The 16,452-nt window shown below is 38.2% G+C and overlaps 8 protein-coding genes across 8 annotated transcripts; 4 read left to right on the top strand and 4 right to left on the bottom strand.

Annotated features, from left to right (window-relative positions):
- Positions 1-485: 485 nt before the first annotated feature.
- Positions 486-1,874, top strand: C9374_011526 (uncharacterized protein; the record flags this gene model as incomplete). The annotated part of the gene is made up of 1 exon (XM_044687191.1): positions 486-1,874. One exon carries the CDS (start codon positions 486-488, stop codon positions 1,872-1,874), a length of 1,389 nt encoding a protein of 462 aa, XP_044554695.1.
- Positions 1,875-2,106: 232 nt separating this feature from the next.
- Positions 2,107-4,245, top strand: C9374_011525 (uncharacterized protein; the record flags this gene model as incomplete). The annotated part of the gene is made up of 2 exons (XM_044687190.1): positions 2,107-2,344; positions 2,519-4,245. The coding sequence occupies 2 exons, from the start codon at positions 2,107-2,109 to the stop codon at positions 4,243-4,245; spliced, it is 1,965 nt and encodes a 654-aa protein (XP_044554694.1).
- Positions 4,246-4,384: 139 nt separating this feature from the next.
- On the top strand, positions 4,385-4,909 carry C9374_011524 (uncharacterized protein; the record flags this gene model as incomplete). Its single annotated transcript, XM_044687189.1, has 1 exon — positions 4,385-4,909. The coding sequence occupies one exon, from the start codon at positions 4,385-4,387 to the stop codon at positions 4,907-4,909; it is 525 nt and encodes a 174-aa protein (XP_044554693.1).
- Positions 4,910-5,142: 233 nt separating this feature from the next.
- On the top strand, positions 5,143-6,204 carry C9374_011523 (uncharacterized protein; the record flags this gene model as incomplete). The annotated part of the gene is made up of 1 exon (XM_044687188.1): positions 5,143-6,204. The coding sequence occupies one exon, from the start codon at positions 5,143-5,145 to the stop codon at positions 6,202-6,204; it is 1,062 nt and encodes a 353-aa protein (XP_044554692.1).
- Positions 6,205-6,588: 384 nt separating this feature from the next.
- On the bottom strand, positions 6,589-8,691 carry C9374_011522 (uncharacterized protein; the record flags this gene model as incomplete). The annotated part of the gene is made up of 2 exons (XM_044687187.1): positions 6,589-8,161; positions 8,213-8,691. The coding sequence occupies 2 exons, from the start codon at positions 8,689-8,691 to the stop codon at positions 6,589-6,591; spliced, it is 2,052 nt and encodes a 683-aa protein (XP_044554691.1).
- An 802-nt stretch (positions 8,692-9,493) lies between these two features.
- On the bottom strand, positions 9,494-10,753 carry C9374_011521 (uncharacterized protein; the record flags this gene model as incomplete). Its single annotated transcript, XM_044687186.1, has 1 exon — positions 9,494-10,753. The coding sequence occupies one exon, from the start codon at positions 10,751-10,753 to the stop codon at positions 9,494-9,496; it is 1,260 nt and encodes a 419-aa protein (XP_044554690.1).
- Positions 10,754-10,952: 199 nt separating this feature from the next.
- Positions 10,953-13,605, bottom strand: C9374_011520 (uncharacterized protein; the record flags this gene model as incomplete). The annotated part of the gene is made up of 3 exons (XM_044687185.1): positions 10,953-12,140; positions 12,213-12,858; positions 13,190-13,605. The coding sequence occupies 3 exons, from the start codon at positions 13,603-13,605 to the stop codon at positions 10,953-10,955; spliced, it is 2,250 nt and encodes a 749-aa protein (XP_044554689.1).
- Positions 13,606-13,971: 366 nt separating this feature from the next.
- C9374_011519 (uncharacterized protein) lies at positions 13,972-16,403 on the bottom strand (the record flags this gene model as incomplete). The annotated part of the gene is made up of 2 exons (XM_044687184.1): positions 13,972-16,260; positions 16,314-16,403. The coding sequence occupies 2 exons, from the start codon at positions 16,401-16,403 to the stop codon at positions 13,972-13,974; spliced, it is 2,379 nt and encodes a 792-aa protein (XP_044554688.1).
- Between the last annotated feature and the right edge of the window lie 49 nt (positions 16,404-16,452).

Here is a 16,452-nt window from a genome sequence, read left to right as displayed (position 1 = left end):
GAAACAAATATTTGGATAATGAGCAAGGAAATCGCAAAGCTTTTGGAAGGAGGAATGTATTGTTGGCACTATTCAATCTGAATATTTAATTTTCTGTTGACTTGGTCAAAGAATAAGACCTGTTGTTGCATCATCGTTTCTCTCCACGCCATACGCGTGGCCTTTCAATGCCAGTCAGAAACGTTTGAAATTTTAACGGCCGTAAATTTGACGCCAAGAGAAAAAAAGCAACAACACATATTCCCGCTCACTCTGTCGTGTTCTGTTCCCGAATTTATCATCATCAAATAATAGAGAGAAAGTGTGATTGAAATACTTATCCGAATGAGTTTGAATTGTTCCTAGATTATTGCTATTAAGAAATCCATTGGTATTTAAGGACTCAACAACAGTAGCCGTTATAATTACCACCAATCATTCTTTTGTACAAACCCTCAACAACATCCTTACTCGTAACTATAATTTAGACAACCCTCAACGATCCGATGGCTGAGCAAATGAATGTAGATTTGGGACAAAGTCCCTTCATGATATCCCAGCCAACAGCTACCTTCAATAATAATTCCATTGTGGTTTCAAATCTGGGAAGAGCACATCAATCATTGAACAACGGTAGCCCGAATCAGCTCAATGGAACCTCAATTGCTCGTAGTTATAACTCTTCAAAACGAACAAATGTTGGCAACGAGAGAACAGGTGGTGATGGAACCTTTTTGACCGAAGTATCAATCAACAACCCCGAAAATTATGACAACAGAATTGTATATAATAATCTCATAGAGACACCTCAACCAGCACGGCAATCTCCAGTGTTTGGCAAAGCTAGGATCTACCCACCCATACAGGATTTGGCCAATTACATGACGGCCCTTAATCGAAAAGTTCAACTCAAGAAATTTACAGGAATTCTGGATCAACGAAACTCACTCCACCAACCTATCGTCGTTCACAGTTACAAGGACTCTCAATTCAATAATGGTCTACGAAAATTACCTCCGCCACCTAGGAAGGATGCATTTTATCCTCTCAAAAAGCTCAATAAGCGAAAACAAATCGAGGAATTGGCTGCAGAGCTGTCGAAAAAGGACAATTTTGAACATGATTTTTCCAAGCACTCAATTAACAATGAAGATGACAAGGTGTCCGTACGATCCAAACATAGCAGTACCGGCTCCAAGTCAAAGAGTCTTCCTCCTTTGAATCCAACGCGTGAACAAAGTGATGCCATCAGTCAAGCATTTTCCGATTTAAATCCTGATGCATCACTCGAGCTTCCTACAAAAGAGGCCACTAACGACGACAAATTCGATACCAAATCTATATTCTCCTCACGCTCCAAATATTCGCAGAGGAGTAGGAAATCTAAGGCTCCTTCCGAATTGTCCTTCTCGATTGGAAGTGATGCAGAGAGCGATCGAATTCGTCAACTGGAGCATTCTTTGAAGCATGAAGAAGAGGCACGAAGAAACATTCTTAAAATTCTGGATGAAATTCAACAAAAACAAGAATTTCTACTGAACAAATTGTCAGAGCAAGAGAGGGAGCAATTTGAGAGCATGTACGGACGATATTCCAACCTCATTTCTGACCTCAAGAAAAATGATGACAATATTAGCGTGGCGCTCTCTGTTAAGGATATTCAAGAGTTGAAACGCCAATCTGATATTTGTGACAATTCACAGGGGGAGCATTTACCAAAGCTTGACAAGTCAGAGGTTCATAGCACTGTGTCCAGAAAAAGTGTGGCAAAGAGTGATCATTCGACGGCCATTTCTCACCATTCTGTACTGTCACGACAGTCACAAGCACTGTCGCTTCAATCAAATCACTCACAGCGGTCGCAGGCACTTACACATCATTCCAGGCAGCTATGAGCAAGTGAAATGTAAACTTTGGTCTGTAAAGCATCCATTAAATTACTTTTACATTCAATTTGAGGTTTAACAATGTGTCTGTGACGCCAGTTTATGTGAGCAAGACATAATTGTAGCGAGCTTGTCACACATGAAAAGGCACATCACTTTTCATCTAAAGAATCACAAGAAAAAAATCTTTCATGATTCACACCTGCCAATCCCACAAACCTCCCAATAACAACAACTCAACATGATTCTTTCTCTTTCCCTCTTCTCCCTCCACATTGTATCAAGTTATTACAAATATTATTCCTATGTGGTGCAATATTGTGACGTGATGCGAAAGAATCAACACTCCTATGTGATGGATGAAACAATTTTTACATTATTGTCTCCGTATATTGCCATGTTGTTGTTGGAAAGTGTAATCTTTTCGTTAGCGTTTCAAGTGTCCATGTTATTGGCCTTTTTGATGAGTGTCACGATGGGTATGTGAAATTTTTAATATATCTTCATGTGGATAGATTCACATGATTCACTGTTAATGCTGAAAATATTTATGAACCGATCATGATTATACTGAAATATTGTTGTATGAAATCATCATCATGATGAAACGAATTTCGGATAACAATAATTCCATATTCGGAAATCCGATACAGTTGTCATACTCTTTCAATTTAGACCTCCAGCTTTGGTCACTACTGTTGGAAGTAACAATGTATCGTCATTCGCAACCACCACTTCATTCTATTCATTCATTTCAAATGTCATCATTGACACTCTTTATTTTGTAACTTTTATTGTGAATGCGAGTTCACATTTTTCATTTCTTTCCATAACATTGCTATCACTGCCACTGATTCTCATCATTTCACACACACTGATCAAGTTGTGTAGTTTTTATGTATTCTATGCAAATACAGAGATTTTAGAAAATCATGATTCAAAATATTTAATTCCAATTTGGCAATTAGCAAATCCAGAGTTGAAATTATTGGCAAAACAATTATTTTATATGAGAGAGGAAATGGCATTGATTCAAACAGTAGGATTGTACATGATCATGTTATTGAGCTGGAGCTTATCGATGGCAACTTCCAAAAATGGAATTTGGTGTTTGATTGGAATGACCATTGGCATTCAATGTCTAACACAAATACGCTTCATTGTGAATCGAATTTCACTCATTTTGACACCTCTCTTTGAAAAACACCTTCTTTCTCAATTCGCCATACTCGCATTTATTTTCCCATATTCCAATTCCGATCTCGAAAGTCAAGAATTAGAATTAATTCAACAAGTTGAAAAATTGAAAATTTCTAATCATCCAACACCTCAAAAAGCAATTGTTACAAGCTCTACCTCCATGAATTCTCAACCACAAACGTCACCTGTCAAGGAAGTGAAACCTGTGAGTATTCTTAAAAAACCTTCTTCATCCACCACAAACGACAAGGAACAATCAATGAGCAACACTTTGGATTCTTCTGAAAAGAAATCCAGTAAGGTCAGTGTTACTTCTGAAACGTCACAACAAGAAAAACAAGAAATCATTCATCCAACCACTTCTTCAACAACCACCACTCAACGAGTTCCTTCCATGAGATTTAGAACTAGTTCTTTAGCTAAAATGTTAAAACAAGGCCAAGCAGAATCTTCAACCAATTCCTCGTCAACGAGTGGTCAGACAGATGTGTCCAAGACAACAACAAATGTGAACACAGAAGAATTAACTTCTCCTCGTGGAGGTGTCAGCAGTGGAGTTGCCATTGTTGGAATGATTGGAGAACGATTGAAACAGAAATTACAATTAAGAACATTGAAAGATTCAAATTCTTCGATCGTTTCAGATTCCACAAGTTCTGTGGAAAAGTCTGAAAATGGTGATGAAACACATTCACAGGGAACCATGGTTGTGAAAAAGGCAAAAATTGCAAAACCTCGTCGAGAGAAAACTCGTACGAATATTTCCTCGTTATTGAATCATGTCATTGAAGCTACTACTGATCAGCACGATATTGAATTGCCAAATCAAAATGAATTTGACAAGTTGGAGGAAATTTCAAAATTGGAAAAGAAATTGGGAGCCATTGGAGCATTATCCATTCAAAAATCACAACCACACAAAAAGGATGAAATAACAGAAACGTCAACAACATCAACAACTACAGAAGAGAATACTTCTGCCTCTTCTGTCATTTCTTCCATTGGAAATCGAATGGCAAAAAGTTCAACAAGTTCCTTGATTCAAGAAGAGGAAACAAACAAAAACAACACTTCAACCAAACCAAAAGGAGGAGTTGCTATTGGAGGAGGAGGTATTAGCTTGAATGCCATTTTGATGGCTCGTAATAAGCTCAACAAAACAGGGGAGGATTTAAAGTAGAACCAAATGATTCATCCAAATGTAAAAACATTGTAAAATATTACAAGTTGTTTTAAACGTGATCGAATTTACTTTATTATTAGCATTAAGAACAATCGCCAAACACTCCTATCCAAACGTGATCAACTTGACCAACAAAATGTCATCACGGTCCTTGTACGATCATCATTCTTACAATCATCAACAACAACTACATGAAAACAACCACTGGCAACTCCTTCTCGAGTCGTCACTCGATGAACAAAATGATCATTTGAAACGACAAGAAGAAGAACATAATTTCGAGAAAATAACTTTTCAACATGAACTGAATTTCATTTTACAAACTAGTTTCTGTTGTATTCAAGTCGAACGTGATGAATTGAAATGTCGAGAAAGTATTGCCTTACAAATGTCAAATCATCCAGCACAACATTCAAGAGATTATGATAAGGTCAAACAAACTTTTGAATCCGTTCCTTCTGAATGGCTTTGTGAACATTTCATGACATTCAATCAAGAGAACAATAGTCCACAACTAGATGTGACTAAAACAACAACTTTTCAAAACTGTCACTTTTCAACGTGCATCATTTATAACAACCAAGATACCACCCTTCGACCCAACCCTCATTCTCTTCTCCATTGGTTTGAAAGTAACAAATCCAAGACCTTCAAACATTAACAGATGGCATTGAAGAAGATGATCTCCACAATTGGTTTATTGGATTCGAACAGAAACCTTCCAAATGGATTTTAGAAGTAAAATTCTAAAAAAAAATTCTGAATCGGAACAACATTTCATCAAAAAACAACAATATCTTCCTCTCTCTCGTGTTTCATTTGAATTATTATTTCAAAAAGGTCGTCGATTGATTTGTATTTAACCTCACTCAACAACCACGCTCATCTACTACTATGGGAAATTCAATTTCGGACGTTTTACAAAATTCGTTAGAAAATGATCATCACGGAGGAACCACAACAACAACTACCAGCAAGACGACATCACGATCCAGAGGAAATTCCTCTTCTCAAATTCCTGTAACATCAACAACAACAACAACCACTCAGGATCATCATCATTCGGGACTCGGATCAAAAATTCCAGAAAATATCGGATCCTTTCTGTGTGATGTCAATTTACTCAATTATTTGAGTATTCACTTTTTATATCATTCCAAGTTTTATTTGTATTTCGAGTTGATGAATCGAGACTTTTTTGAACATGTCCGAGAGGAAGAGATGAAATATATTCCTTCCAAATATTTGAAAATTAATTTATATCGAGTGTATTTTGATTGTCATGGTCATAAGAGTTCTATAGAGGAGCATCGAAAGCTACTCTTGCAATCATCCATTCAGAATATAGATCGAACTCAACACGTGGGTTTTGTGTTGCCTTCACATCTCACAAAGAATGAACAAATTTGTCGACAATGGAAGATTTTAGATTTGAAAACTTTTTATATGATACTGGAGAGGGCCAAAACAGAATGTCATGTACATCAATTATTTAATAATAATCAACAGGAAAGGCAAAGTCAAAAGTTCCTCGAAGAACGATCCTCCTCTTCCACAGAAACACCAAAAATTTCGACATCTCCGCATCAACATGACGAACAAGCCATGCATGATCTTTTTGAAAAGAAATGTCCTGTTGAAACCAATCATGACGAAGAAGAGGAAGCATCTGAAGAAGATTTGTGTTGTATTTGTATGGACGCACCAACCTCGATTGCCACTGGATGTTGTAATTCACAATTTTGTGAGCCATGTCTGCAAGCGTGGAATCAAAAGAATGAAACGTGTCCCATGTGTCGAAAACCATTAAATGTGACAGATACAGACGACAAAACCAATACAGATTCATGGGTGACTGTACAGAAGGATGATTTTATATTGCCACGAGAGGAAGTTGCAAACCAATTTCTGAGATTTATGAGTGCATTGGCAAATCCTCTTCATTTTCATTATTGAGTATCCCAAAATGTGTGAATTATGGATTATTACAAAGTAACAATTTATTCAGAAATAACAACAAATCTAACAATTTAACAAAAGGCTGTTAAACTCTTGACATTTATGGACTCGCACCTCTGTAAAGGGTTCTTTTCTTTAAATCAAAGTGACAGTTTTTTACATGTCATGGAACCACTTTATTTATATGAAGATGATTCGAGCAATATTTACCGTAAGGAAGTTTGGACTAAGGCTTTCCTAATTTCCATCATGTCCGCTCGAATAAAGAGAAATAATAATTAAATGGGATGAACAATGTCCACTATTGTCCGTCTGAAGGCTGAAATTATTATGCGATTGGTTTCATATAAATTCATTGCTCTATGACATGTTTCATGTGTTCTATTTGATTTTCTTAGAAGCTGGTTCTTCCTCAATACCATCACCTAAAACATGGTTCAATCTTTTGTTGGTACTTTCGTTTTGCGGAGATGTTTCAAACAGTCTACGTGGTTGAATCTTGCAAAATTTTGGCCCATTGGACCTTGTATAATACCTCTCAAATGGCTTGAAATGATCAACGATCTCTTGTTCATCGCTGTGAAACCCAAGCAATTCCAAACAATTTGCAGCTGAGGGTCGTTCCTTCTTTTCTGCATTTATCATGAGTTGCAATGTCTCAAACAAGTTGTCTCGGATGAGATTGCATGAATTCTTGAGTTTTGAATTCCAAAATTTCTTTGAATGTGTAATACACAGTTTCCTCTCCATGTCATTCAATTCATTTCCCAACACCATTTCAATGAATACAAGTCCCATTGAAAAAATATCACTCTTTGGTGAAATTAACTTGTCTAAGAATTTCTCTGGAGCATTGTAGTTATCTGTACCATATTCAGACTCCAAAGGCAAGCCATGAAGTCCAATACATTGCTCGTTTTCTGTGTCGTAGCTTGTAAAAATCTCACACAATTCCCAATCAATTAGTTTTGGAGTACATTCATGGATGACCACAATATTTTGTGGTTTAACATCATTATGAATCATATCCTGATTGTGGATCTCCATTAACTCTTTAAGCAATCCTTCAATTAACTTTGCTTTCATCGAACGTTGTTCTGTTTTAAACTTGTTTAATGGAATACCTTTCAGAGCAACTTCAGCACAAGGTAAACGGAGTTTTGGTTTTCCAATAACAGAGGCATTAATATATTCCAAAAATATAGAACCTTCTGGATGATGAACCTTGTCGTTGTTTCTGTTCAATTTGACCACAAGCTTTGGAGCGTTATCAGTATTCGAAATAATGGCCTCATACACTGGTTTTTTAGGGCAGTCATCAATAATGTCTGTGATCTTAAGTGATAGATAATTTTTCCCCTTCAGCTGTATAGTTAAGATGTCACTAATTTCTAAAGAATTTCTTTGTTTTTTTAGTGGAGTTGAGGATTCATTTGTTCTTGTCTTTCTTCGAAGCAGATACTCTTCCACTTGTTCTTTTTCTTTCACAGATTCAGCTGCTGTTGCAAGTATGAACTCACAAAGAGATGCTTTTGAACTCTTCTCCCTTCCAGGAGTAGTACAAAATGAACCGATTTTGGCAAGTAAATACTTTCTCTTTTTTCCTTCACATCTCAATGACAAGACAATAATCCTGTCTTTGCTCACCAACAAGCCATAGGTTCGAATACGTTTGTGAAAATCCTCTTCCTGATCTATGAAACAAAAGTCCATTTTCTTTGAATGTGCATGTCTCATTAAGGTAACAACCTTCAAAAAATCCTTATGTATTGAACAACCATCATTTGTAGCATTCTCGCTAATGTATTTAATAATCTTGCAAGTGGTGTTGTTGACTGTCCAATCAAATGCAACCGTTCGATCAGGACGAATTGATGATTCAAACAGAGAATAAAACTCTGGTTGATCGTCAAAAAATTTGGATACCGTTGTAAATTGAGAAATGATAACATCTCTGAAATAAAGTACTCTACGTTACAAATATAGAAATTCAGGGACAACTTACGAGTTGGTACTGCTGTTTGGAAATAGAGAAACCAAGTTCAATAAATGCCCGACATAACTTTGTGTTTGTTGCAGCTCTGAGGCTTCAGAAAAAAACGTTGGTAATGTACACTCAGGGAAAAGCAATGGCAGCAAGCAAGAAAAAAGAACACCAACCCGGAGCTCTTCTCGAAGTTTCAACATTTTTACAAGCTTCCCGCAAACTGCCATCATTGCTGATTCATCTTTTGCAAAAGCAAATTCTAGCAAATGGCAACGTAAAGGAGTGATCTTATGGTTGAATAGGGGATCATTGTTGGAGATTGAAATACCAAGAATATCTTGAATAGCATTGAGTTTCGGTAGTACTTCTTCCGAAAACCCCAATCCGGAGAATGATGATGGTGTTGTTGTTATTCTTGAGAAATCATGGTTGTGTTTCTCTTTGAGATTAGCCAAGTAGAGTTCAAGAAATATTTCATCAAAAGTTTGATTTGCCATTTTTTTACCCAATTGAACGAGAAAAGCTTTAACCATTGATTCTAAGACACGAAATGCAAAACAATTGTTAATCAATTGCCAGTATTTAGAAATAATGATAAACATTTACAAACCTCAAGCACTGTCGGAAAAGTAGGAAAAGTTGAACAACAGTTTAACTTTCAAAAAAAATGCAAACCAGCCGATTTTTGGGTTCTCTCTGTCGGCACCGCAGCAGTCATTCACTCTCATCGTCCTCGTTATTGAATTTGAAATCATCCACGACCTCTTTTTCATGCTCGGGATCATTTCTAAATTTTTCAACAACTTGCAATAGTAATAATAACATGATGAACAGTGCAACAAGTTCGGGAAACAATCATTCATCGTCCACAATAATATTGAAAAATTCAATATCTCCTCATCTCACACAACAACAAATCAGACAATTATTAGGTAAGTTTGCAACAAGATTTGTCATTGTAATAAATACCAGTCGGGGTATTCAACAATGATGATGACCGGTAAAATAATTGTTATCAATAACAAGCACTCATGATAAATGATGATGATGATCGCTGATATGGAGTCGAGGATGAGTGTAATTCAATTTAATTTGTTGTAATCATACAACAATATGATTTACAAAATAGATACAATTTCTATAACTACACAAACTACATTTTGAAAAAATATAATGTTAGACAGATTTAAGGATGATTCAAGAATAAAAGAAGAACCCTACTTTCGAATGGAATATTTACAAACAACAATAAGGACATAACAATTACAGAGGTCCATCTATCGACACCAGTGACACAAGTCATAACTCATTGTCAGAATCTGACGAAAATCCATTAGAATTCAAATAAGGAGCCACAAAAAATTGAAAGGAACCCACTCCTTCATCCAATCCGTACAAAACACCCAATGGTCCATTCGTACATATTTGCAAGAGCATTTGGTCCGATATTTTGCTTGCTTTGGAGAGAATGGAAAGAATTCGAAAAGAATACTCATTGGAAATGGTTGTCGCGCTTGTGAGTCCCTCATACTCGTCATTGTTGGAATTCGTATCCACACATTGTTGGCTTATTAATTGTTTCAAATAAGGCTCTGTGAAGCTAATGATCATGTCTTCTTCGTGACCCATGAAAGAGTTTTGAACTTCAATACTGGCTTCGACACATTCTTTTGCGGTCCTAAAGAATAACCTTAAGGAATCGTTGAGAGTATTTCTTAGGTCATGACACGCATCACTTCTCTTCATTAGATCATGACACACTTGAACTTCAAGCCGTTCTCCCTTCACTTGACTCAGATCATGCATGATTTGAGAAAAGCAATTCGTAGACATGAGAACCTCAACTTGTACCTGTTCATCAAATTGTTCAATCTCAAACGTTTCCAATTCATGATCATTGATAATGAATTGAGAAACAGTGAATGTAAACACTCGATTGGGATTTTTCTTTTTGACTGTGAGCCTTATTTCCGGATCTTGGATCACCTTATTGTTCTGGTTTGAATTAACGTCTTGATCGATCCGATTGGTGACTTCATCATCGGTATTGAACAACATGAACAACTCATCTTCAGCTTTCAAGCCTTTCAGACTATGGGCGAGGATTTTCAAATTCACTCCTATTTGAACTTCTGGAACCCCTTGAAATAGTGGAGGAAGAAAGGGGCTTTTCAACATTGCAGAGTTCGTCTTTTTCGAGTTGGAGAAGGCAAGAGCAGGATCCAAATACGAAAACGCTTTTCCCTCTCGCATCGTCAATTCGTAGAGTACAACTTTGGTGCTATCTACTGCCTGAATGAGCAAGCGTTGAGGATTCATCTGTAGATAGACTAAATCGGTGAATTGACTAAGGAGTTCAATCGCTCGGGAAAATAACACTGGATGATTCATTTGTAAATACAAATAGCTTGGGCGAGCCGTTGGAAGAGGCTGCTTCTTATTGAACTTGTGATTATTTCCAACTATTCTTTTCGAACGTTGGTTGATGTTACTGTTGTGACTACTGTTGAGAAAAGAGGTGTCTTTTGGAGCAAAGCCTTGATCAAAGAGTGGAGGCATTTTCTTTGTAAACCTAGAAAAAAGATCACCCTTAATAAGCCTCAACTGCAATCTAGATTTAAAATACAGTGACTACTCAGAATGCAAAATGCTGACGTACCTGTCAATAAGGTGAAGAAATATAACATAAATAAATTTGTTTAGTAATAATCATGATATGCAATTAATTCATCAACAAAATCGGCACAAAGCTTCAAAATTAGTCTTGATACTTCCAAACTCTTGCACGATAATCTCCGCTACCTGTAGCAAAAAGAGGTCGCTTAGGATTCAAAGAAACGCTAATGACAGAATTCTTGTGTCCTTGCAACATCAAATGTAAAATGTTGCTTCTTGGATCCCAGAATTGAACACTTCTATCCTTAGAACCACTCACCAACCATCTACCGTCTGGTGAATAGGCAACGCTCAAAACAAAATCTCTATGTCCGGATAAGGAGGCAGTGCATTGGGCTGATTTCACATCCCAAATCTTGAGGGTTCTATCCAATGAACCAGAAGCAAGGCTTTTACCGTCAGGAGCAAATGCAACGCTGTACACCGAGTCGTCATGACCGTTCAATGATTCTAGCAATTCACCAGTGGTCATGTCCCACAAACGAACAACACAATCCAATGAGCCTGTTGCAACTGTTCTACCATCTGGAGAAATAGCAACGCTAGTGACACCTTCTCGTGGACCAATTTCCTCATTTCCACAAGTGTGTCTACATTCACCAGTTTCCATGTCCCAAATCTTGGCCTTTCCGTCACCGCTTCCAGAAACTAAAAGTCTGCTGTCAGGTGAAAAATCGAGTGAATAAATATCCAATTCGTGACCTTCGAGAGATCTATAAATTTGTTTTGTGTCCACATCCCAAATCTTTACAGTTTTATCAGCGCCAGCAACGAGATACTTGTTGTCAGGTGAGAAGCAAACGCTTCTAATGTAAGAGTCATCCTTGCCAGCTCCGTCCATGACATTGGCTTGATCAGACTCCTCTGGGTTTGATGATTTTTTACCATCTTCATTTTCATCTTCTTCTGCATGTCTGGTTGGGTTTGTGATTGGTCCGAGTGTTGAGAAGGTTCCAAACTTCTTTCCAGAGTCGACATCAAATACAATAGCCTGCTTGTTGCTTCCAGTGGCCAAATATCTTCCACAGGAACTAAACTTGACACAACAAACAACACTTTCTTGATCCAAATTATGATACAGGCTCATGTTTAAATTTGTTGTTGCTGCTACTTGAGGATTAAATACTACAACCCAATCATTTCCTTCTTTCTTTACAACATTCTCATTTCTTGCATCAAATAAATTAACAGTTGTTTGTTGTGGTTGTTGTTGTGGCGTAATTACAGGTATTTGTCTTGCTTCAGTTGGAATTCCATTCGTTTGAGATGGCTGAGTATTATGATGCATCATGTTATTTACTGAATTTGGTCTCTCCGTAAAATGTGGAAAGGAGTCACTTACGTTTGTGTTAGGTTGAGAAGAATTTGGTGGACCTTGAATGTTCATTCCGTTCTTTGACATGGACGGAAGAGATGATCCATTTCCTGGTGGTGTGTTGTGCAAATTCATCAAATCAGAAGATGGGATCATTCCAGTTGGTGTCGAAGAAGGAGGATTACCTAGCGATGGTGGTCCGTTGCTTGGAGGAAAAGGACTTGTTCTTTCGCGAGAGCCTACCGATTGCTTACCATCATAGGGTGGCAATGGTGGATTGTTTGCTCCTCCTCCGAGCCCCATAGGTGGTGGAGGCTGTTGTCCCAACATTTGTGGAGGGTTGTTGGCAACCATTGGAGGAAGTGATGGTTGTGATGGTGAGCCATTATGTGCGTTTGGTTGATTAGTCATTGGATTGCTGTGAAGAGGTGGTAATTGTGGAGGATTATTACCAAGAGACGATGGTGGAGGAAGCGCATTACCTGCTCCCGGAAGAAGATCACCTCTGTTTGATCCCATTCCAGGACCCATTGGAGGTGGCTGTTGATGCAATGATGACATGGGAGGCATCACTGGTGGAATACCACCCTCTTGTTGTCCTGACATTTGTTGTGAGAGCTGTTGTCTGAGTTGTTCAATGGTTGATTGCATTTGTTGAATTCGATCTTCATAGCTGTAGTTACATGATCAAGGGTTTCACACAATGAGTTGGAAATAATAATTTCCATGGTGCAAGAGAAGTCAATGGGAACAATTTTGGAAGTATTAATTATGAGAGAGGATTAAGATGATGAAAGATTCGGCAAGATGACAATCATTTGTATCATCATGATTATGGAGAGTGAAGTGGTTGTTGTTATTGTTGTAAATTATTAAACAACAATTATCATACCAAACAACAACAACAAGCATACATTAAAACAACAATATGAATCAAAAATTAATGAATAAAAACGTGGTTATGAATACACAACCAAATATGTTCACTCTCGCAAAATACTTACTGTTGTTTAGCGTTAGTAAAAGCATTTTCCAACTCAATGATGGCAGAGTGCATCAGTTGGAATTCAGAAATTTGAGCGTCCAACTTTCTCTCCAGTTCATCCCGGTGCATCTTACACATGTTGTATTCTTGTTCCATTGCTACGTAACTACTCTTGATTTGTTCCATCATATCCATCATCACGGTGGGTCCAAGTAGAGCCGTTGGGGGTGGTGGAGGACCATGACCATGAACCACAGATGGTGGAGGATTGATCATACTTGGTGGAGGACCATGAGAAGATCCACCTGGTGGTGGAGGACCATGGGACATTTGTGGTGGAGGACCTTGCATCATACCTGGAGGAGGATTACCCTGCGAGGATGGATGTGGTGGATAGTGGGAATGAGCCATATGGGCAGCTCTTCTCTCTTGCATGGTTGTTAATGAGAAAGGAGGGTTTTTGTAATTAATTAATTCTAAAAAAGAGAGGGTTGATGATGATGAAGGTTTGGCGATGGGAATCAAAAAATACTGCGAATATGGACAAGATGTGATGATGTGGAAATTTTTTGATTTGGAAAAATGGTGCAGTCTCGATATCCGTTCCGAACATTTTGGTTTCAAAGAAGTGCAGTGTACTATCCGTTTATTTCTGAGTGACACATCCTGAATGAACTGGCATCAACTGTAGTCTCATAGATCCTCTCAAGTACATATTAAGGGTTAAATAGGGTTTCTTGTTGTCTGTTGCTGTTACCACCTTAGGACTAGGCTCAGGTCTTCTTGGTAACCAACTTCCTATTAATTTGATGTGAGATAATGTTCATACAAGTCATTGGATATGACATGAATATTGGTGACGGCCTTATTCTGTTCATTAATCGTGAATATAACAAAATCACCACATTGAGCATCTACTGATCGCTTATTCACATTCATCTTGTGGAAAAAGTAGGTCTCTTGCTGCTGCAAAGCTAATGGAACTGATGATGCAAAAAGCGAAACTTGAACCTTACCAAACGTTTCCTTCTTCTCTGAAATTATTCCAAGGCACCACGGAGAGCCTGCAGAGGAGGGTGAAGAAAATTCAGAGACATTTTCCATGGTAAATATTTGTCTGCCTTCTTGGTTTGAGATTGCAACGTTTCTACCTTGCCTTGAGGAGTCTTCAGAAGTCTTTGGCGATATCGCCGTCGTCTGAGTATTCATAGCATTGCCTGACGATGATGAGGCCACAGAGTAGTCGACAGAACCATCTTGTTGCTGAAGATCAGAGGTAGCCTTATTGGTGGACTTTTTCTGTTGTTTGCTTGTGGAGGTTGTGGTGGACTTTTTCTTTTTGGAAGACCGAAATTTGAAAACAATGCCCACACCAAATCTTTCCTTAATGATTTTGAGATTTTCTTTAAGTTGTTCATGAAGATCAGAGAAGTTTTCAGGTACCGTCTCAAGTTGTTCGATCAATTCTATATTTCGCACATAGTCATTTCCTTCCTCAATTTGGAATTGTATCAAATCTCCCAATTGAAACTCTTCCTTGTTGCATTTCTTGTAACCGTATTCAGTCAGTACTTTTCGCATGGGCTCAATTTCAACTATAATGCCTACGTCATTACCAGCTTTGATGGAAAAGTCAGTTCTCTTGTACAAGTGTTTTTTCTTACGTTTTTCCGTTTCTTCCAAAGCTCTATCCATAAGTTTCTTCTTCTCTACAGCTTTCGCTAACTTGCCTCCAATAACCGAGACTTTAATTTGACTCTCATCAAATGTTTCACTTGTGCTAGTATCTGTGGTCGTAGTGGTGGAAGTAGTTGAAGCGGTGGCACTTGTTGACGTGGTAGTATTGGAAGGCTCAGTCTCAGCTGTGCAAGTATCTGTGGCAGTAGCATTAGCCGTGGTATCATCGATGAGTTCTGCTTGCTGTTGAACTGAGAATTTTTCGCTCTTATCTTTCTTTTTCTTCTTGGAAGTTTGACTGCTACTTTCTTCACTTGCAGTGGTTGCCTTGAATAATTCGCTCTTCTTCTTTGGTGGCTGTCGTGTTGACGAGGAGATGCTAGGAGCAGGGCATTTGGTTCTCGTTTTTTGTTCTTCTCTATCGTACAAAAATAAATCTTCAATGTAACCACCACATGCTTCAGTTGGGCATGCGACAGATTTGTCACTCGCACGATTGGCTCGGTAAAATTTGAGCCAACAATTTTTGTGGAATTGCAGCTTGCACTTGTTGGAGCATGTGCAAACGTAATATTCATCCTTATTCGTTATAGTTTTGTTTCCAAGTGTACAGTTTAAGCAGCTACCTAATTCGATTGGAGCCTCATTAACTGCTTCTGAGGTAGGCTTGTTTGTTGGCAATGGTGGTGGTACATTGTCAGCGGTGGCAGCTTTTGTTTGCTTTTCTTGGAGTTCTTGTTTTTTCTTTTTAAGATTTTCTCGTCTTAATTTCTCTTCCCTCTTTTTTTGGTTGTATTCCTCCCATTCTTTTCGCCTTTTTTCTTCTGTGGCCGGGTCCGCTTGGAAATTGGGAATTGTGGAGAATGGTTGAGGTTTGAAAGGCATGTCAAAGACAGGCTTGCGTCGTTCTGGTGTTTCACGCATGAAAAATCGCTCATCGTCCGAGTCACTACTTGAGGTCATTTCTTGATCACTGTCCTCGTCTAAAAAGTAATCTTCTTCTTCTTCTTCTTCGTCCTCTATATCGTCTTCTTCCAGAGGTGGCAAGTCCTCAGTATTGTCTTCTTCATCTGTTGTTTCCTCATCGTCGGTTAAGAGAGCAGGTAAATCGTCATGGTCTCTTGTTTGTGAGGTTGACACTTTTGGAACATGTGGCGAAGTGTGCACCATTTGTGGAGTTTTCTGTTTCGTGAGTGAGCTCAAAGCCTTTTGATTAATTGAATTTACAGGTTTTACATGCAATGTTTCTTCATCGTCATCATCCAGAAGTGGTGGAGGAGAATCGGAGTCATCCTCTTCGTCATCATCTAGAAGTGGAGGCAAATCACACTCGTCGTCATCTAGAAGTGGAGGAGGTGAATCATCATCTTGTTCATCATCTTCTTGCTCCAGCAATGGAGGTAAATCTTCAAGCTACAACAATAACATGGTCGTTTTGTCGTTTCATGATGCATCTCGGAACCTACCTCTTCATCTTCCGAAAGCCTCTTGTTTGAAGCCTTCAACGTGTTGGACATGGGTTTCAACGCGGACTGTTTTTGATGTTGTTTGAACATTTTTTTTTTAAATAGTTTTGAATGGCGCCACTACTTCACTTGCATGGAA

This window comes from Naegleria lovaniensis, assembly GCF_003324165.1.
Source record: "Naegleria lovaniensis strain ATCC 30569 chromosome Unknown tig004, whole genome shotgun sequence".
NCBI lineage: Eukaryota > Heterolobosea > Eutetramitea > Acrasida > Naegleriidae > Naegleria > Naegleria lovaniensis.
This window is presented reverse-complemented; position numbering and strand designations above follow the sequence as displayed.